Source organism: Equus przewalskii, chromosome 15 (assembly GCF_037783145.1).
Source record: "Equus przewalskii isolate Varuska chromosome 15, EquPr2, whole genome shotgun sequence".
NCBI classification, from domain to species: Eukaryota; Metazoa; Chordata; class Mammalia; order Perissodactyla; family Equidae; genus Equus; species Equus przewalskii.
Window position 1 is genome coordinate 38,635,410 of NC_091845.1, and position 20,700 is coordinate 38,656,109.

The 20,700-nt window shown below is 42.3% G+C and overlaps 1 protein-coding gene across 2 annotated transcripts in view; it reads right to left on the reverse strand.

Annotated features, from left to right (window-relative positions):
• RBM5 (RNA binding motif protein 5) overlaps window positions 1–20,700 on the reverse strand; it is a 24,727-nt gene continuing 4,027 nt past the window's right edge. For both annotated transcript variants that reach the window (XM_008529790.2, XM_070575242.1), the window contains exons 4-25: window positions 19,894–20,049; window positions 15,918–15,987; window positions 15,358–15,431; window positions 12,799–12,882; window positions 11,889–11,949; window positions 11,353–11,418; window positions 10,938–11,098; window positions 10,440–10,537; window positions 9,744–9,831; window positions 9,483–9,560; window positions 9,327–9,399; window positions 8,325–8,410; window positions 7,856–7,940; window positions 7,552–7,643; window positions 5,382–5,543; window positions 4,780–4,929; window positions 4,624–4,695; window positions 3,809–3,988; window positions 3,419–3,493; window positions 1,818–1,915; window positions 1,610–1,739; window positions 1–647 (exon numbers count right to left, since the gene is read on the reverse strand). In XM_008529790.2, the coding sequence (XP_008528012.1) occupies window positions 522–647; window positions 1,610–1,739; window positions 1,818–1,915; window positions 3,419–3,493; window positions 3,809–3,988; window positions 4,624–4,695; window positions 4,780–4,929; window positions 5,382–5,543; window positions 7,552–7,643; window positions 7,856–7,940; window positions 8,325–8,410; window positions 9,327–9,399; window positions 9,483–9,560; window positions 9,744–9,831; window positions 10,440–10,537; window positions 10,938–11,098; window positions 11,353–11,418; window positions 11,889–11,949; window positions 12,799–12,882; window positions 15,358–15,431; window positions 15,918–15,987; window positions 19,894–20,049 (2,265 nt within the window). In that variant the 3' untranslated portion in view covers window positions 1–521. The remainder of the gene's footprint in view (window positions 648–1,609; window positions 1,740–1,817; window positions 1,916–3,418; window positions 3,494–3,808; window positions 3,989–4,623; window positions 4,696–4,779; window positions 4,930–5,381; window positions 5,544–7,551; window positions 7,644–7,855; window positions 7,941–8,324; window positions 8,411–9,326; window positions 9,400–9,482; window positions 9,561–9,743; window positions 9,832–10,439; window positions 10,538–10,937; window positions 11,099–11,352; window positions 11,419–11,888; window positions 11,950–12,798; window positions 12,883–15,357; window positions 15,432–15,917; window positions 15,988–19,893; window positions 20,050–20,700) is intronic.

Below are 20,700 nucleotides of genomic sequence, written 5' to 3' on the forward strand. Positions count from 1 at the left end.
TCATTTTTTAAGGTATTTCTTTTGTAAAGGAGCCAGATTTGGCAACTAGACTGAAAATCTTCCAAAATTCTGTACAAATGTGTAATATACAAATATACACAAGGCTTTTGCCAAGAAAAGACAGCACAACAACAACAGAGAGGTGGCTTTGGTGTCACATACCACCTAGGGCATCTCAACACCCCCTAGGAATGTGAGGGGCTGATGGACCACAACATAGGCTACACATGTAAAACACACTACATTACACTATGTACACCGGAGTATAAAAGACCCACTGTCCCCTCGGCCAGCTCACAAGCCCTCTGGCAGGAAGGAAGGCCATTCACTAGACAACTCATATAAGGGGAACTCCTTTAAGTGGGAGAACCTTGCAGAATGAAGTGGTTCACCCTAAAAACTATTAACAGCACAAGGCATGCCCTTAAAGAGACAGGTGGTTAAGAGTGAATTCAGGAGATGGGCCACGCCTTGTGCCCTGTGGAGCTCCTCCTCATCTCTCTCTTCTCTCTCTCTGAGTATCACTCCATCTCAGTGAACCGGGCAAACATAGCCTTCCGGACAGCATCTTTGTAGGAGTCTGCACCAGACAGTCCGTATGCGCTTCCTTTGGCTCCTAGGCCAGCTCCTTTTAGCCGGACTTGAGCCTGGAGGAACAAAACCACTGTCAGCAGCCAGCAGGCGGGGTGTGGATTGTTCCCACTCCCTCTTATCCAGCCCCTGCTGAGCAGGACCACCCATCAGAAGACAGAAGAGAAGAAGTTTTATATGAAGACAAGGATTTCTATACTGGAGACCTGGACCAGGTTTAAGAACTGAAGGAATAAAATGGGCTAAGGAAGACAGGCAGACGGAGCCCGCCCCTCGCCCAAGGCCTGCTCAGCAAGCATTCCTGCCTAGTAAGAGCCCAAAGCACTCCACTGAAGCCCAGGAAAGGCATGGTAATCATGGGCACAGATCACAGCAGCACAGCCCAATGTGTCAGCAGAACTTGCTTGCAGAGGATAAACACGATCTTTAAGAGTCTGTCTTAAGCTGTGTTCCCAGGCCAGAGAGGGAAAAATCACTGGCAGTGCTCTTGTCTAGAAGGCCAGTGGGTGCGGGGCCTCTGATGCTGGGATTATATCTCAATCTGGACTCTGACCAACTAAAAGATTTCTTATCATGGACGAAAATCCTACTGTTATCTTTTTATACATAACCAAAATCGCTTAGAAAATTAAAGCACAGTATCTTTTAAAAAACCCAATCTAGGCTACATGGGTCTGAGTTGGTGTTAAGTAAGGTTTGTTTATAACAAAGGACACAAAAATACACAGTCCTTAGGAGAAAATAGGTTTTACCTAAAGAAACCTAAAAACCAGAAAAATCAAGTGGGGTGCCATAGACATTCCTTTCAATTGACATCTTAAAAGGGGGGTGAAATACGGGAGGGAGGCAGGGAACAAGACTCCCACTGGGTGGTGGCAATGTGATCTGGCCAAGGAGACTGCCCTTTGTGGTAAGGTAAGGTGCCCCTGGGTCCTGCGCCCTCGGGCACTTTGATCTCATCTCATTTCACCCCTGGAATAAACCTGCAAAGCCCCTGAAGCCCAATCCTACTGCTTACCTCAATGGGGGCCGTGATGCCTTGACACTTTCTTCCCAAACCTGAGCCTTCCCGCCAACCCATGGCCTGCAGCATCTTGTTGCCAATGTTACTGTGGTCAATGCCATCTTTGGTGGGCTGCTCGTAATTCCTGCCAGTGGCAAACACACAGTTACTTAAAACAGCCAGAGCCCCAGCTAACGAAGTGGAAAATGTGCACAACACATACACAGTGCCAGCATCAAACTGCTTCTTGCGCTTTGGCTCTGGAGGTTCTGGAATGCCGTACTTCTCCCGTCTTTCTGCGGCTCGATCTCGGTATTTCATCTACATGGGAGAATAAACACTGCTAGAGATATTCAGACTTCAACCTGTAACACTGGTTAATGTGCCTATACTTCAAGATTATCACCTCAAGTATTTTTTTAAATCTGGAGCTTGGCCTTTTAGAGTGGTCTGAAATGCCAAATGCCCTTCTTCCCCCTCACTCCACTTAGTCATAGTGAAAATGGCAGGTTGGCAGAGATGAATCGTGTGCAGAACCTAGGGCAGAACTATGTCTCCATCAAGCAGTTTTATTTAATGAGCCGCTACTTGTCAAGCTCTTTTTTCTTTCTTTTGGTGAGGAAGATTGGCTCTGAGCTAACATCTGTGCCAACTTCCTCTATTTTCTAAGTGGGACGCCTGACACAGCATGGCTTGATAAGCAGTGTGTAGGTCTGCACCCAGCATCCGAATCTGCAAACCCTGGCTCACAAAAGTGCAATGTGTGAACTTCACTGCTATGCCACCAGGCCGGCCCCTCAGGGGTCCAGGCTTCAACCAGCCTGCAGGGCCATGGGTACAGACTGTCAAGGTCCTAGAGGTAGAGGAGGGAGCTGCTCTTCCCCTTCGGTATTTGGACAGGCCCACCTCCAGGGACAGACAGCACCAAGGAGGCTTCCAGAGACGTGTTCAGCAGTCCCTGGGGAGCTGGGACCATAAACAGTGGAAAAAAACAGGAAAGCAAAAGCCCTACAGATACCTCAGAATTATCTTGGGGTGGGAAATGTCCAGTAACTTGCCCATTGGTTCTTTTTTTCTTCTTCTTCTTCTCCCCAAAGCCCCCCAGTACACAGTTGTATATTCTAGTTGCAGGTCCTTCTGGTTGTGCTATGTGGGATGCCGCCTCAGCATGGCCTGATGAGTAGTGCTAGGTTCATGCCCAGGATCTGAACCAGCAAAACTCTGGGCTGCTGGAGCAGAGCGCGCAAACCCAACCACTCGACCATGGGGTCGGCCCCTCGTTTCTAACCCATAGGCCTCTATTTATATTTAAAACCCTGCTTGACTGGTCATCAACCCGCCTCATCAAACTATCTGCCTGCACACTACTGGCCTCAGTCTTCTTCTGCCTTCACCCCAAGCCCTGATCTGTCCTGCCCTGCCCACTGCTTCCTTCCATATCACCTGCAATCTTCTTACGCCCTGCTGTCCCCTGGGCCTAATTTGAAGCCTCCCTCATTACCCTTGAAGGCTTCCCTGGCCAAGCCAAACAAGATCAACCTCCCTTCCTGAAATCCAGTGTAGTTCACCAGCCAGTATTTGGCATTCAGGACTTGTGGGCAGTCTTGAGGGTGTGCTTCTGTCTGTACACTCTCATAAAGGGACAGTGTGGGGTCCACAAAGGACATATAGCAAGGGTCCAGTCTACATGAGCCACAATGGCCCAGTGACAAGTGTGTAACAAATCCTACCCTGCCCTTGGGACCTGGAACTAAGTGCTATAAATAAAAGCTAAACGCAAATATCCCCAAATCTCTTTCTAGTTGCACATTGACCCTCATTCACCTCTCTCTCCCTCAGCTCCAAGGCTTCCAGCTCCTGCTCGCTCAGCCTGGATCGTCGGTAGATGTCCATGTTTTGCTAAACAAGAGATTTTACAGACACAGTAAGAATTCAGACCATCCCAAATTGAAATGTCATAACATGATCAATATCTATGTATTCTAAGAGCCAAAGCCTAATTCGATAGTATGGCATGAAAACCAGAGCCTGGTGTATATGGAGCTGCCATGCCCCTTTCTCCTTCATAATCTGGACAGACTATCTAATCAGGAACCATCTTCTAAAAGGTAATCATTCAATACAGGTGTTCACTACTGTCAGGGCACTTGCACTGTCGCCCTGTCTCACTGCCTCCCCTCCCCACCTCAGATCAGCTCAGAGAAGCATGGCCACCTTGTGTAGGTCTGAGAGCTGCTGGTGCCTGACCAAGGCGTCTCTGTTTGGGAACTGGCGCCGGCAGAGCAGGCAGGCCATCTTCTTCCAGTCAGCCAGCTTCTCTTCCTCACTCTCAAGTCTCTCCACCAGCTCCTCCTCATTGTCACTGTCACCACTGTAAGCAGCAACCAGACCCCTCTGGGGACAAAAGGAGGGTGTGTCATTAGAAATGTACAAGAAAAAGGTAGTGACGTCATGTATCTGGATAAAGTAACGCCTAATCCAAGATGTGAGAGAACTCTCATTACTCTGTCATACTTTAGTAATGAAGTAATGAATTGCATTTCATCCGCCTCTATGGAGCAGTCAGGTCCTCAAATGCTGGATCTGACAGCCTCCTGGTACCAACTTCCTGTGGCCAGAAAGTTCCGGGATGGCTGTTTTCAAACCACTGACCACGCATGAAAACCCCAAATACAACAGATCAGAGTAATGGCCCATCCAGATCAGTATCTATCAAGTAAAATATGTTTTTTCTTGTCTTAACTTTCTCTTTCCAGATCGTTAAAACTCTTTATTTACAAACGCAATGAAACTCAATTACTGAGCTTAAGAATTCAGGCTTCATTCACTACTCCATCTCACCTTCTCTCACACAGGGAAAATAAAGCCCTGAACATGGATTCTATGTGCAGAAGCTGCTCCAAATACCCACTGACAGTGACCACATCCAGTTTTAAGTAGGAATCACATTAGTTAATATGCAGACGAGATTCAAACTGAGACAGAAACCACAGCTATGATCTTTCAAACACTGGTGGTAACTTCCTTACTTTGAGGGGATTCTCCTCGTCTCCATTTCGTACCAGTTCTGGAATGAGCTGCTGTCTCTCAGCCAAGGCTCCCTGGGAAACAGAGAGAGTAAGTCATAAGCCTCAAGTTTTACTTAAGTTTTCCTTATGAAATACGACTATTCCTGCTACTGTTACCTTCTTCTCAAAGAGAGCAAAGCCAGCATCTGCTGCAGCAGATTCTCTTCTTTCTTCTTCCCTCAAGGAATTAACAGGTTGAAAGCTGTTTTTAAAATTTTCTTTCTGCTTGTTTAAACTCTTAGCCCAGCGTTCCATGTCTTTGGCAATCTAATGTCAAACAACCACCACAAAAAAACATTTAGATAGAAGGACTTGAAAACACTTAGTCTCCCTGAGCTGTGACAGTAAGCCCTTAAGGGTCTTATCTCAACCACACGTTCCGCAACAAAACCCCCTCTGCGTTTACTTCTACCTATTAGTATCTTCATGAGATGCCACTGCATACAACGAAAGTCATTAATAAATACTGTTTGAAAGCCTGTGAGTCTTCCAGGATTTCTTTTTCCCTAAGTATATTAGGCAACTGACAGACAGTCAATGCATGCTAACACTAAAAAATTGCAAAATGCCCTATGAACTTAATGTAAATAAGATGTGCAGGCCAGTTTTTAAGAATCCAAGTAAAGCTGGCATAAATGCCACAACCCCCAAAAGACTAAAAATTAAGCCCAATACCCCACAGAGACATATGGGTCCCCCTGGCTGGGTCATGTTCTCACCTGCTGGGCTGTTTTGCTCTTGGGTTTCTCCTTCTTTTCCTTCCCCTCTTTTGCAGGAGGTAGGCCTGTCTGCTGGTGAGAGCTAGACTCTGCAGCTGGCACATAGGTCTCTTTCTCTCCATCCCAGTAAAGGTACTGCTGAGTTAAAGAATTGTAGTAGTACTAGAAAAAACCAACAAACAATTAATGCAGACTTTCTGCTATGTCAAACCAGTAACTTAAAGGAATATTTTGTCAAAAAGGCAAGTCGAAGTTGTTTTGTCAAAAAAACCCAAACACACAAACATAAAACATGTTGTGGACCACTAATATTTCCTTACCAGAGAGGAGCTACTGTACACCTTGGTGTAAGTAAGGATGATGAGCCAGCCACAGAAAAGGTGCAAAACTTCTTAGGCAAAAGTAGAATACAGTTTCTTCTCAAGAGTCTAGTTCCCATTAATTGAATCCCCGGGACTGGAGGGCATCCAAAGAGCAGTGTGTTCTACTCCTTTCCACAGACAGACCATTTATACAAACCAAGGGACCAGAACAAGAACAGGTGGCTCAGGAGGAGCTTTTACTCATACATCCTCCATGACAACCAGTTAGAAGTTCATCATCAGGTTCAACCACACACAACCCTTATGGACACCCAGGAAACCAAATAAGGGTTGTAAAACGCTAGCTTGACAGCGTGGAAGGAGATGACGGGTGAAGGAACCCGATCTGAAGTATGTGGAAAGAACTGCAACAGAGGACAGGTAGCACCTATGTCTCTTTTTTATTCCCCAGTCACTCACTCTGCCTGGTCAACAGGGACTCAGGAGACACTGTCTGTTATGTCTTTTCGGGAGAAGATGGTGTGGGTCACAGACACAGGAGTCACAGCTTCTATGGTCACCAAGGAGAACCTCCTAGGTAATGGTCAGACTTCACAAATGAGACAAGTGGAAGAACCACACAGAGGCTCAGCCTGCTCAGGCAGGTGCTACACAGCTTCACACCTTACTCAGAAACCACAAGCTCTCAATGCTAAGTTCCTGTTAAAAGCACTTGCTTTACCATTCTATATACACAGCTCCTGGCCATAAATGGTTGTTTATTTATGGAGTGTTAAAGTTGCTTTTCCTCTTTAAAAGTTATATGCACCACCAAAAATAAAACATCACTCCACAGATCTGCTAATTTCTACCCTCAAGAATATACAGGGATGCTAAGTAAAAGAAGCTGGACATAAAAGGTCACTTTTTTTTGAAAGATTGGCACCTGAGCTAACATCTGTTGCCAATCTTTTTTTTTCTTTTTTAATTCTCCCCAAAGCCCCTCAGTACATAGTTGTATATTTTTAGTTGTGGGTCCCTCTAGTTGTGGCATGTGGGATGCCACCTTAGCATGGCTTGATGAGTGGTGCCATGTCCACACCGAGAATCCAAACTGGTGAAACCTGGGCCGCCAAAGCGCTGTGCACAAACTTAACCACTTGGCCACAGGGCCGGCTCCAAAAAGGTCACATTTTATCTGATTCCATTTATATGACATGTCTAGAACAGGCAAATCCATAGAGACAGTAGTTGCTGGAATGAGAAGAGACTAGGGAGTGAGTGCTTAATGGGTAAAGAGTTTCTTTTGGAGTGATGAAAATGTTCTGGAATTAGATAGTGGTGATGGTTGCACAACACTATGAATGCCATCTCATATAAAAAAAGAGAATATATAAGAAAAAAATCACCATTTAAAATTTCTATCTAGGTCTTTATATAAAGGTTAACAGCCACCTATAAATTTTAACTTGACAAAATAATGCACGGTAACAGAAGTCAGAATAATGGCTACTGAAGGGGGAGGGTACTGACCGGCAAGGTGCATGAGGAAACTTTCAGTGTGCTAGGAATGTTCTCTCTCTTATCTCAGTGCTGGTATACGTATTGTATATACATGTACACATTCAAAGAACTGCACACTTCAGTTTCATGCATATATATGTACATTATACCTCAAAACATTTTTTTAACCTTAAAATAAAAATTTAAATCCTAAATAAAAATTACATCTTGGTGGTTTTAAAGAGGTTAAAAAACTAATCTGGGTTACGTGCTTCTTTGCAGGGGATATTTCATTTCATGCCTCATAAATGGACTAAGTGAAATTAAGATACTTCTAGTAAAACTGAGGAAAACAGTACACTTACCTGCGAGTTGGGGTCATAGTACAGCCCTGTTGTCGGGTCATAATAATATCCTGAAGATTCATCATACTGGTAAGTGGACGTGTCAGGCACTGCTGCAAAAACAAAATCCAGCACAGTCATTCGAGGTAGGAAACTGGCTTCACTTCAAATTCTAAGCCATCGAGATGCAGCTGGCCTTAATGGTGTTCTTCTCTCACATCCCCAAGTGTCCCTCTGACACCCACAAAGGGAGAGGAATTCTTATTAAACAAAGACAACAACTAGGACCTTCCAACTGTCAACAGCCCCATGAGGTTTGGCTTACCATATTTGGTACCAGGAACTACACCAGTGGGGGAAGCGGCTGGGGCCTGTGTACTTGTGCTAGTGCTAGGCTGTGCTTCCTCAGTCTGCAAAGAACAGCACCTTCAATATAATTTCAACTGTAAAGCCTCTTAAGAGAACTAAATCACTGCAATCATCCAGTAGGAAGGGCTCCCTTGACAGATACACTGTAGCAACCGTCTAAGGCAAGCCTTGAGCAAGACATATACTGACAACTTCCTTCCTACCGGTCAAGTGGAAGCATGCACAAAGTGTAAATATACCCTGTTGGGAATCTTAAAATACATACACAAAGTTATTTTATTACCTAATACTATCAGACAGAGAGAAGTAAGGTTGGAATGTGTATTATTCAATCCTGATTCACACAGCAGGAAAGGATAATACTTGTACAGCAAAACAAGGCTCCCCCAACAGTCACCAGTTCTGTATGTAGGACGACAGGTTACCGGAGAGCCAGGTGGATTGGAGGTTTGATTATACAGCTGGGGACTCTGGGACACTACAGCTGCCGAGGTGGTGGTCACCGCTGTGCCTGATGGTAAACACAGGGATTAGGAAGAGCCAAGGCACTGAACTCCAAGCCAAACCCCTTTATCTGTAATGTCCAATCTAGCCTTCTGTTTTGTATATGTCAGTTCTTAATAATCTCATTCCCACTAAGCACCCCGAACCTCTAACATGTTCATATTTATAACCCTACTAGAATATGACACACAAAGTTAAACATTTTGTATAATGACTAAGAACAAAGGGAAGAAAGAATCCAGATCTGCTCTGGGGTTGAGAAAAGATTTAACTATAAGGTTCTTATCATTCTGGACCAAAAACTAAAGCAAAGCCTTCTTCTTCTTTTTTTTTTTTTTGGAGGAAGATTAGCCCTGAGCTAACATCTGCTTCCAATCCTCCTCTTTTTGCTGAGGAAGACTGGCCCTGAGCTAACATCCGTGCCCATCTTCCTCTACTTTATATGTGGGACGAGCAGGGCCATGTCCGCACACAGGATCCGAACTGGTGAACCCTGGGCCGCTGAAGCAGAACGTGAGAACTTAACTGCTGTGTCACTGGGCCGACCCACAAACGCTTCTTATAGTGACCCTTCTGATTGATGTCTGGGCACCTGACTCTAGGGCCACACCCTCTCTGCTCACCTGAATCTACCTGGGCACCCACAATTCCTAACAACACAGAGAGGGGAAATACAGAGTTGAATTCCAAGGATGAACATTGATCACGATACGGTCTCTAAAAGGTTGTTATCAGCTCTCAGTGTACACGAGCAACCTAATCTTCCTCAAATCCTTAGGCACATGGTGACAACCCTGAATGTGACCCCCTCAGTCTCGCAGGGAGATGGACTAGTAGCTTTCGGTCTAGTTAGAACATCTAGTTATAGCTCTTCAATGATGGTTGCTTAAGCAAAAGATAAAAGGGAGATGAAGTCTACTAACCTGACGCAGATGATGCATCAGATTCCAATCCTCCAGCTTGTTGCTGATAAAACTGTTGGTAATCCTGTGAGTACTGAAAAAAAGTCCACCGTTAAAGCTGCTATTCTCAGACATACTCTGAGGACTAGACGTTGGATGACGGTCAAATCTACCTACCTGAGCATACTGGGCATAGCCATCCTGGCCTGGCTGTAGGTAACTGTAGTCAACACTGCCTCCTTCTCCACTCTGAGACTACAAAATGTTAAAAGAAAGAGGAAACAGGGACAAACTTAGCGGACATCAAGGAAAGAAGCCATGAATATTCCCTAAAAACATTTTAGAAAGCTTCTAAGACAAGTACTACAGACTAGGTCACTTCTGGGAATTTGGGCAACACCACGACACTACTTTGGGCAAAAAGATCCTCCATCTTACCTGGGTGGATGACCACTGAGCAGCAGCAATGGCTGTACTAGCCACAGAGAAGGCGCTGACGCGGTTACCATCTGGGAGGACCAAGTCTCTGAAACCACAAAGACCCAGTTATGTGATTCTATCTCAATACGCTCCCAATCAGCGCTCCCACTCTGCCAAGGAAATAGCAATTCACTACAGCCTTTGTTGGGAGGTCTCAAATGCCGGCAAGGCCACATTTCAGAGTGGGGAGGGGTCTTTATAAGCAAATTCCTCAGTTGGTAAGTGTTCCTGTAGTATCACTGGTCTACTTTGTACCCTGCCATCTACTAAGGTGTCTGTTGGATGAGCAATATTAGAAATGGGAAATTCATATAGCTAGATTGAAGCTCTATATACACGAAGCTATTAGAATGCTGTTCTCTAAGGAACGGATTATTTCCAGGTGGGTTTGCACTATCTTGAAACAGTCTGCATAGCACATATTCTCAACCCATCTGCCATGTCTGCCTTTGTCCTGCTCTGAAGTTTTCTGGCAACTGGTTACTGAGGACAGGAGAGAATAAACTCTAAGAGGAGACAACTGTCTCCCTCCTGGCCTTGGCAACCAAGAAGGATAGTGTCTCAGCATAGAGAACATGGGCTTAGGGTATAGTTAGCAAAGCATCCCTGGATGCAAATGCAATGGTTTGAAATAAGGACAAGGAAGCCACTCACTTTCTGGCACTTTTTGCAAAATCAACTCCAATAGTTTTGCCATCAATTTTCAAGGGAGGATGTAGACTCTGTAATATCTGAAGCAACTGAGAAGCATCCTGAGGAAGAATGTGAACAAACAACTTTTTCATATAATTAAAAATCTCTTCCTACTACCTATCCCATTCAAAGAAACAGAACTATTAAAAAAGACCAAGTAATTCATTATTTTCTGCAGATATGAAACCTTGACGAAAAATACCCCTCTTTCCTCCAGGGCATGAAATTAGAACTAAACCATGGCTCAAACTTCAGTTCTGCCAGTTATCTACATTATATATATAGACGCACTATTTTTACCACTAACTGAAGTAATCAGTCTGTAATTTAGCACTGCAATAACTGTCATCATGTAGTCTTGAACTTTGGGTTCCAGGAGCTTTTCAGATAGTATTACAACTGGATGAACCACATGTGCCTCAGTTTTTTTTAAAAGGAAAGATTCAATGAGCATCTCACCATTGCAGAAGATAGCTGCACAAATGCGAAGCCTCTGTTCTGCTGAGTCTGTTTGTCTTTTATGAGGCGAATGTTATTGACAGCTAAGGATGCGTAGGGAGACAGCGCTGTCATGATGGAATCCACCACAGTGTGTGGAGCTATGTTTCGAAGTATGATTGCTGAGGGTGAATGAGACAAATGACATATGTATGCATTGCCACCACCAATGCTTTCCAAGGCAGGTTAAAGTACAAACAAACAAATCCATTTTGGGAGGTTCCTAGTGTATCTTTCACTTTGACATGGAGAAGATTCAATCTTTTATGGGACAACCTGAAGCTGCTGCTGCTTATTAAAAAAGGGTAAGAGAACAAAAACTTCCAACTGAGGTTAACTTCTAACATAAAAGCCAAAAGATTATCCTTGAACTTACTATCACAGTAGTAATCCACAGACTGAACTGATTCTGTGGTTCCAGGGGGCACTTCCTGTTCAGAGTCTGTAAGAAGGGAAGGAGCGAGAGAGACTAGGTAACTAAAGACGAACAAACGACAAACCAGAGTATTTTCAGTAAAGGAATACATTCAAATCCCAAAGTTTTAATTCTAAGTAAATGTAGTAGTGAATTTTTTTCTTTTTCAACTATTTGTGGCTATAGTAAAACCTCATTAATTTTGACATGATAAATGTGGGATGCAAAAATTGGGCCCGTGGAGGACTGACATTACCTTTGGACTAAAGAAAAGAGAGGCAGAATGCAAGTCAGGCAAGCGAACTTAATTTTGGAAAATAAAAGAACTCTGCACTCTCATAATCATCAGCAGCATTTATCCAACCTAAAGAAGATTTAAGGAAAATATACAAGTTACCTGTTTAAATGTCCTACAATCTATATTTTCCCTCATGTTCACAGACAACTTATTTAGTTAGGTTTTAATGCATATTCCAAACAGCTGAATCTGGGCTTACCAAACTTGTCCGCTCCACATCGGAAGCATTTTAGTCTTTTCCTGAAATTGTTCAGGCAGCACTGGAAAAAAAAATTTTCTCTGTAATTATTTCTCACAGCAGGCCAGGCTTACAAGTAACAATGCAGGTTGGGGCAACAGGGCCATGGGCAAGTCCCAGCAAGCTACATAGAAAAGCAGAAAGTGATATCATGTATCCAAGACGTATTCACCTAAAAATTCAGAATGCGCCACTAAAAATTCAGAATGCTCCACTATGTGAATTCTTCCAAGAAAAACAAATCTTGATGCATTTTGAAGTAGAATTTTATTTTTATCAAGTTGGAGAAAAGTTTCAGTTCACCCAAAATCCCTACAGCAAGCCACTGGCAAAGTTCTTCCTTATGTCAGAAGAGCACTATATGGACCACTCCATACAAACACAAAGTAAATGGAATACTGCCCAGTCCCCTACTGGACATGGGACACATGAAGAAGAAAGATTTTGAGTACTCCCAAAATGTCAATGGCAACACCCAAGTTCAAAATGCTGCATCGCTGACAGGACCATAAAAGACACCATATAACTTGAGCAGGGTCACAAAGATATTTGTTAATGTAATTAAGAGACTGTGAAAAGATGAGAGCTCTAGAATTCAAGAAACAGTAAAGTGAAACAAACTTATTATCTTAATTGAAACACTGGGTTTAGAACCTGGATCTTAAATAAAATCTCTAATGTTCTAGGGATTCTGTTCTCTAATACCTATACAGGAGGACCCAAAGAAAGTCACAAAGCATGAAAATCACCTTATGATAAAAGCTGGTGATTGTGTACTTACTAGTTTCCTTGTGTGGAAGATGAAATAAACAAATAGAAAACAACAAAACCTTGAAGGAGTTTTATATATTTGAAAAGAACACATGCTTACCTTGTTACAAAGCCAATCTTCAAACTTAGGTCTGGGGTTGCTATAATGCATTGCAATGTGCTTTCCTTGAATCACCAACTTTTTCTGTAAAAAAAGAAGTAATTAGTTATTCCCATTGTGAGGAACATGTGTCCATTTTCCCAGGGCAGAGCACACTTCGGAAAAATCAGTGCTCTGGAATTAAATGGACAACATACGGGGAGGACCAACCACCGCCACCTATACTCTGCCCATCCAATCCTTCAGATAGGCAGTAAGAGAATGGGATGCGGAGTAAAGGTAAACGGAGTCAGGGAGTGCTGAGAAAGCTGCCAAACACTAAACGCTGACATGCACCAGGCCAGGCCGTGTCTCCAGCAGAGACAGAAGTCCTAACATTCAGCATTGATAGGCTGCCTGAGAGTGACAGTCTATTTCAAAAAGCAGAAGACACAACTCTCCCAGTTCTGAGGTTGTCTCCTGCTTTAGCCCTTAGCATGGTGTCCTTGGGCTTCGCTTCACTTTTCCCCCAGTCCCCCATCCTTACGCAAAGTAAAAGCCTTTATATTGCCCCTTCTCCCAAACTCTTGCTTCAGGATGTGTCCTTTGGGGGACAAGGGGAGGGGAACCGATTTTTAAAGGGAATCTGGTTACAACTCTTTCTCAGGAGGGACTATTCTGAATGCCATCAACTCTAAAACAGCTAAATGAGATTTCTTCCTGTCAACTGCAACCATGTAATGTCCTAGGTGACAGATGTGTTTTTCACTGAAATACATGGTACTCTCTTCAAGATGAGTAACCAGGAGGCCAATGAAGTTTCTTCAGGGGGGCAGGAAAAGTTCGTAAATGTTCTCACACCACTTCATCCTTTAAGTCAACCATGTGACTAAAAGGAACTTAACTTTAAAAGGTCAAAACTCTGAGCTCAGTCAGTCTAGCCAAAAGTATACCCAGCAATTACCCCTAAAGAGCCTTCATTTAACAAGAGCACCTTCTCTTTTTCTTTTTATTTGGGAGGAAGGGAAAGGGAGTGGGGTGTTCTGACACTATCACAACAGATTTAAGTAGGAGGTTAGACATCCAGATTTTTTAAAGGAGTCTAACCCCTCTAACCATACATACTGTTGAGCAATTTGGTTCTTGCGAATCTTGTAAGAGTTAAGACATGCTGTGAATGTTGTTTCTGCAATATCTAAAAGCAAGACTGCATGTCTGGCCAGGAGGGAAAGTGCTGAAGGGCCATCCACTCACTGTGTTGTACAGAAGTAAAAATAAATAAGTTGGGATATATGTCAACAGATCATCCCACTCAGAGGGATGTGCGCTGGGGGAGACTCCAAACTACCACTAAGTCCCTAATCCTATTGGCCTTTTATTTCTGGAGTGAATTTGAACTGTAATGAAGTATTACACATTAACATAGCTTTGTATACATTAAAATTGTGGAGATTTTTTTAAATGTCTTACAGGTTTTAATTTCTTAGGAGTTTTAAACTCCCAGGCAAGTCATTCTGATACATCCACTGCATCAAAAGATGCTGTCACATCAAGAAAGTGGATTCACATGAAGTTTATGTTCTGAATTTACTAGGATGGTGTCCATGGTATGAAATGAATGAAGATCTACTTTTATAAGATTAGGCTGCCACCTCTGGGTTAAGAAAAAGAGAGGCTTAAAAATCTAACAAATCATTCAATCAAAATGACACCCTCATTAGTGAGACTTGTTACAAATGGCCATATATTATCAATCAGAGTATAACTCTTATTTATGGGTGACAAATCATAAAATACTGTTGAAAAGCAACATAATGAGTTAAGCAAATTTCCCAGAATGCACTTAATTAAGGCATTTGATACTGTGCTTTGGAGTTCTGGCAAAAAATGTTATTTAAGTGTCAAGCACTGAACATTATCTTGACAAACTGTAGAACACTTCAGTCAATGCCACATCAAAGAACCATCAATGATTTGCTTTGAACAGACTATAAAAGGCATTCTCAGGGAGATTAGAATGTTAATGCCACTCTAATTAGATTAGACAGCAGCAGGACACCAGCTCCCAGGCTAATCTCATCAGACTTCTTGTTCATAAATTCCACGAGGTCCTTAAATAGTCCTTGAAGACCCAATGAGCAGTTACGCCTCCAGGCTTGTGGTCTCCAAGCAGAAATAAGAAATTATTCATATAATGCCTGTAGCAGACTTCTATTATATTCTTTTCACCGTCAAATCGAGAGTTGGATATTCTAAGATTACTCTCAATGGACAGAATGAATAGGAATATCATCAGGTAGGGAAAAAGGGAGTATTCAAGATGTTTTGGTAATTACCAGGCAGGTATTCTGTGGTTAACAAAGCCCTGCCATGTAGCCATGTTTAAAGGCAGAGCAAATTCTGTAATGCAGTCCTTGGTACTATATTTATTCTAGCAATATCAATTTTAATATATACAAAGCTTTTCTTTTTTTAAAGTCACTCCTTTGGAACAAACCACTCCTTCAACCTTTTTTATTTTTTTAATTGTACAGACTTGTTCCATTTTCATGAATATCTAGACTTGGTGAGTGAAGCAACCTGATTGGCTTCCATCCAGCTGGTAGCATCTTGCAAGTGATAAAACTCCACGAAGGCGAAACCACGGCTTACACCTAGAGACAGCATTCAGATATAGACGGGATACTTGTGTTAGTCAGTTCCTTTATAACAGGTGAATCTCTCTCCCACTGCTTCAACACTGCGTGACAAAGCCAATTGGGAAGCAGCTTTACAAATGTGACTTGACTTGGGGATCTTCTTGATACTTTGCCATGGCAAGGAACCAAGCCGCCTGAACTAAACGCCACTCGATTTGATTCCACGCTTAAAAAGTAACCATGCAACCGACTACAAACAGTCAAACAAGGAGTTTATAATCACTACTTACCGAAGGAAAAAAAGCCCCTAAAAACAAAGTTTTTAAAAAGGTCCTCAGATGCTCTCTAACATCGTTTTCAAAGAGTCACATTCCTTAGCCATGGCAAACCTTTCATTCTGAATTCATGTGCTTGAAGACTGGGGGTATCAGGATGTTCTTTAGGGACTGAGGTGGGAATGGGGAAGAGAACCAGAACAGCAGGAACTAAGTAAGCTCTCACCTGTTTTCCTCTTCATCAGCCTCACATCCGCAGGCTGAGGGCCTTCAAAGGATTCCATCATTTCTCGAATCTGCATAGGGTATCACACATTTAGTTAAAGCTTCAGCCACAAACTACTCCATACCAAAGAAAGTTCAAGGACTGGGGATTACATCAACTGCTTAATTAGCAAAGTTTTTAACTTCTAACTTCAAAATGCAATTATTCTAAAAATGGAATAAAAGAAGGAACACTTCTCATGGAAATTAATGTATTATAACAGCCTTGAAGGCACTCTTTATATGCTGCCTGAGAATTTCCCTCAGGTACAACTATTTATGTTATGATATACAGTCTTGCTCATGGCATGCTGTTCCTCAAGCCTCCTTCCTTTAGGCTAATCTCGCTGTCATTTGTTCTAAAGGACCAGAGAGAAAATGAGATTTAAGAGGCAGAGGGTGTGTCACCGTCCTCTGAAATACACGATCAAGAATCAACAGCCAAAAAACGAAGAATTCCCTCATAAGAATCATTTTCTGCACATCTTAAGAAAGAATTTTCTTATATTTATATTAACGGTGAAAATTAACAAAGCTCATAACATTCTTGGGTTCCTAACAAATCAAAATAAACATTAATTGGGCCTAGAAGAAAGAATTCTGGCTGAACGTTTGTTACTGATGTCAGACCAAACACTTACTGCAAAAAGTCATGATAAAAATAAATATATTAGTCTCTTTATCAATCATACCAGGAAGCAATACTCCCAGGGAAAAAAAAAGGGCCAAATTTGTGAAACAGAAATTCTTAGTGGCCCTAACTTTCAATAATTATGTGCAAAGGCTGCAGGATTACATACTGTCGATCCTTATTATCTATAGATTCTGTTATTTGCAAAATTGCCTACTCACTAAAATTTGTAACTCCAAATAAAAACCTGAAGCAGTTTTATGGTTATTTGGGAACATGTGCAGAGTAGTGAAAGATTTGAGTTGCGTGATACACATGTTCCTGGCTGAGGTGACGCTTTGCCTTGTTTCAGCTTTCACGCTGTATACAAGTGTCCTTTTTACAGTCTATTTAGTGCCACATTTTCCGCAATTTTGTCCTTTTTCTTGATTTCACTGTTTAAAACGGCTCTCCAAGGGTAGTGCTGAAGGGCTGTCTAGTATTCCTAAGCACAAGAAGGATGTGATGTCCCTTACAGAGAAAATACATGTGTTAAATAAGCTTCATTCAGGCATGAGTTACACTGCTGCTGACTTTGAGTTCAATGCTAATGAATCAACAATATATATTAAATAAGATATCTTTAAACGTAGTACAAATAAACGAGGTTATGTATTGATCTGTTGATGAAAATGTTGTGACCAGAGGCTCACAGGAACCTAGCTTTGTATTTTCCCTAGGAGAGACGGTTCACTACTTGCAGCGACTTTGCAGTGCAATAAGGAGAATCGACTGTATCTATTTTTTCAAAGAGTTTGAGAAGGCTACACTGAGCCAGACCTGACCATGTGGCTCAGGTTCATGCTTAGTAAGATAGTAACTAAAAAATTAGTCTCCAGAGTAACTAAAGACAGTAACTATAAAAGCAGTGATACAGTAACATACATAGTAACATAGTTAACTAAAGATAGTTACTCCAAGAAATTCACATCAGTGGGGAGACTAAACTGAAAAAGTAAATAATAATGAAAGTTATAAACTAAAGTTCAGGAGAAAATTAAATACTATAATTTTAAAATGTTTTAAAGATCCCAATAACTACATTTTCTTTTTATTTTTTTAAAGATTTTTTAAATTTTTCTTTTTTCTCCCAAAGCCCCCCGGTACATAGTTGTGTATTTTTAGTTGTGGGTCCTTCTAGTGGCATATGGGATGCCGCCTCAGCATAGTTTGACGAGTGGTGCCATGTCCGTGTCCAGGCTTCGAACTGGTGAAACCCTGGGCCGCAGAAGCGGAGCATGCGAACTTAACCACTAGGCCAGGGGGCCGGCCCCCCAATAACTACGTTTTCTAAGGATATCACACAATATTTGGGAAACTCAGATACTCTACTTAGAAAACCAGCTTTTTTATGGTAGGCACGGCTGTCCCTGAAGAAGCCTGAAACACAGAAACATTACAATCTTGTTTCATTACCAGCAGGGAGGCCCCCAAAAGTCAGCTAGGGCACTATTCTCCCCATGCCACCCACTTCCTCTGCGGGCTCCCAGGGCCACAGGCCTAACAGACTCCTCAAGGGGGCAATCTGATCAACAAGCAAACTTTCCTAAATTGACTCCTGCAACATCTCTTGCAACCCCTACTCCACATGCCCACTGCTGCCATTACCTGAGCTCAACTCTGCCTTCTCTGTCTACCCACTACCATTCTTTCCCTCCATCATTCTAACCTGCACAGCTTTTGCTACCAGCAAAACCCCCAGTAAACTTTCTTTTATACTTAGCTGGGCTTTCAAAGACTCCAGCACCTGGCCCCAACAGCACCTTTCTATCTGCCTCTCTCCTGCTAAAAGCCTTTGATTTCAGTTAAATCAAGCTGGCTGCAAGGTCTTATCTAGATTCATTCATTATCTTTCTATTCCCAGGTCTGCTCATGTGATCCCCCTGCCCGGAGGGCCAGTCTACCATACGTTTCCCCCAGTTCTCCACCAGACCAAAACATTTCTACTCCTCAAGAATCAGCGCAACTAATATCTCCCTGGAGCCCTTCCCTACCCTCCACTAGTAACAACCTCCCTTGAAGAAGTTTCCAGAGCCATTCCACAGGACCTCTTTCAAAGGACCTCTTCTAACACCAATCCCTTATACTCTACATTGTCTTCATCATCTGCTGATCTTAGCAATTCATCCATAAGTATTTTCAAGGCAGGATCCATGGCTCTGCATCACTGTTGCAACTAACATAGTACATAGTGTAACAGGTGTGCAGTGGATCACAAATAATGGAATGATCACCCACTATTAACTCTAACATTCCATCTCACATTTGTCACTTCCAGGGTTTAGAAGGGCAAAGCTGTGTAAACCCAATACTTATCTTCAGCTTTGTCTAAAATTCACTAAACATAAGTCAGAATATGTTTCTGAATACTCCAGGACAATAGATACTGGCACAATGCTGTGTATTTACATCTTTTAATAACATATTTCAAAATCTCACATTCATTTCACCAAAATAGTGGCTGAGCAGCCTCCTGCATTCAAGGGTTGGGGACACAGAGACAATCAGTTCACACAGTAGCCTATTTTCAGAGATCTATGATCTTATGGGGGAGATGAGATACGCATGTTGACAGCCACAGTACAGGCGCTACATGAATACCTGAATACAGTGCTTTGGGAAGAGAATAAGGAAGAAGAAATTCTGCCTGGTAGATCAGGAAAGGCTTCACATAAAGGAAACTTCAAGCAGAAAAAGGCACACTGGTAGAACAATGGACATGTCCACAGTGGCCTGCAGGGGAAGCAGGGAGTAGATATGGCTGGAAGGAATGGGTGTGGGCCAGAGAAGTCACTGGAAATCAGGGAGTGCACCATACACCAAGGCCCTAGTTGGCCAGTCTGAAGAGTTGGGAGCCAGGAAATGGCCTTCCTTTTCAAGAGGCTTCCCTGAGATGGAGAGTATAATTTTCATCAAATCAAACGGTGGCAAGATGATGAAGAAAGTGCTTTTACTGATACACGCTCACGAAATAAGTAACCAATTCAATAAAAATGTACTGACTACCTTCTAAAGGCTATTGCAGGAACAAGACCTGCTCCCTGCAGTTAAGGAACTTCTGAAAACTCTACATTGAGCTTCAAAGCCTAAATATAAATGGTACTTTACCTCTGAACTGAGTTGAGAGAACTCCAGCCTAAAGACAGAAATATATTTCACTAGCTAAGATATCAGCTTGAGATAAAACAATGACATGAGAAATAATGGGAGAAGTTCAAAGTTTGTTGTGCCCACTGGACTGCTTCTTAGAACTATTGTTTCCCCTTACATCGCTCTCCGTGATGGTGATAGGAAGGCCGCGCAGCATGATGGTCTTGCTTTCCCTCTCATCACTGATGTCATGCCTATAGTCATGCTCGCCATAATCACCATCTGAGTGGTAGCCATCTTCAGATCGATCACTGTTCCTTCTTTCACGTTCTCTCTGATTCACAATAAACAAAATTACAATTAAAATCACACTGGATTTATACCCTTTGATCCAGGCCTAGGAATTTAACTTTAGGGACAACAGAGATGACACAGGTGAACTCCATGATGATGGTCACTGAAATGTTTTCTAAAACAGCAAAAAACAAACAAACAAAAAACCTGGCAATGATCATTTAGTTCAGAAAGAATGGTTTAACAATGTGTAGTGCACCAACACACAATATGAAATACCATTACCTGTTACAATATGAATTCAATGACAACTATTACCTGTTACAATATGAATATTATTGCATGGAAAAAGTGGAAAACTGCAAAATTATATGGGCAGCACAATTACTTCTAAACAAAGCTATGTAAGCATATAAATAAGAAAGTGAAAAAAGTTATGCTAAGATGACTAGAACTACAACTTTTAGAAACACCATCTGAGGCATAGGGCTAGTATATTACAGTCGTGCATCGCTTCACAACGAGCATATGTTCTCAGAAATGTGTTATTAGGCGATTTCATCACTGTGCAAACATCTTAGCATGTATTTACACAAACCTAGATGGTATAGCCTACTACACAACTAAGCTATATGGCACTTATCCCATGGGACCACTATTGTATATGCAGTCTGTCATTGACTGAAATGTT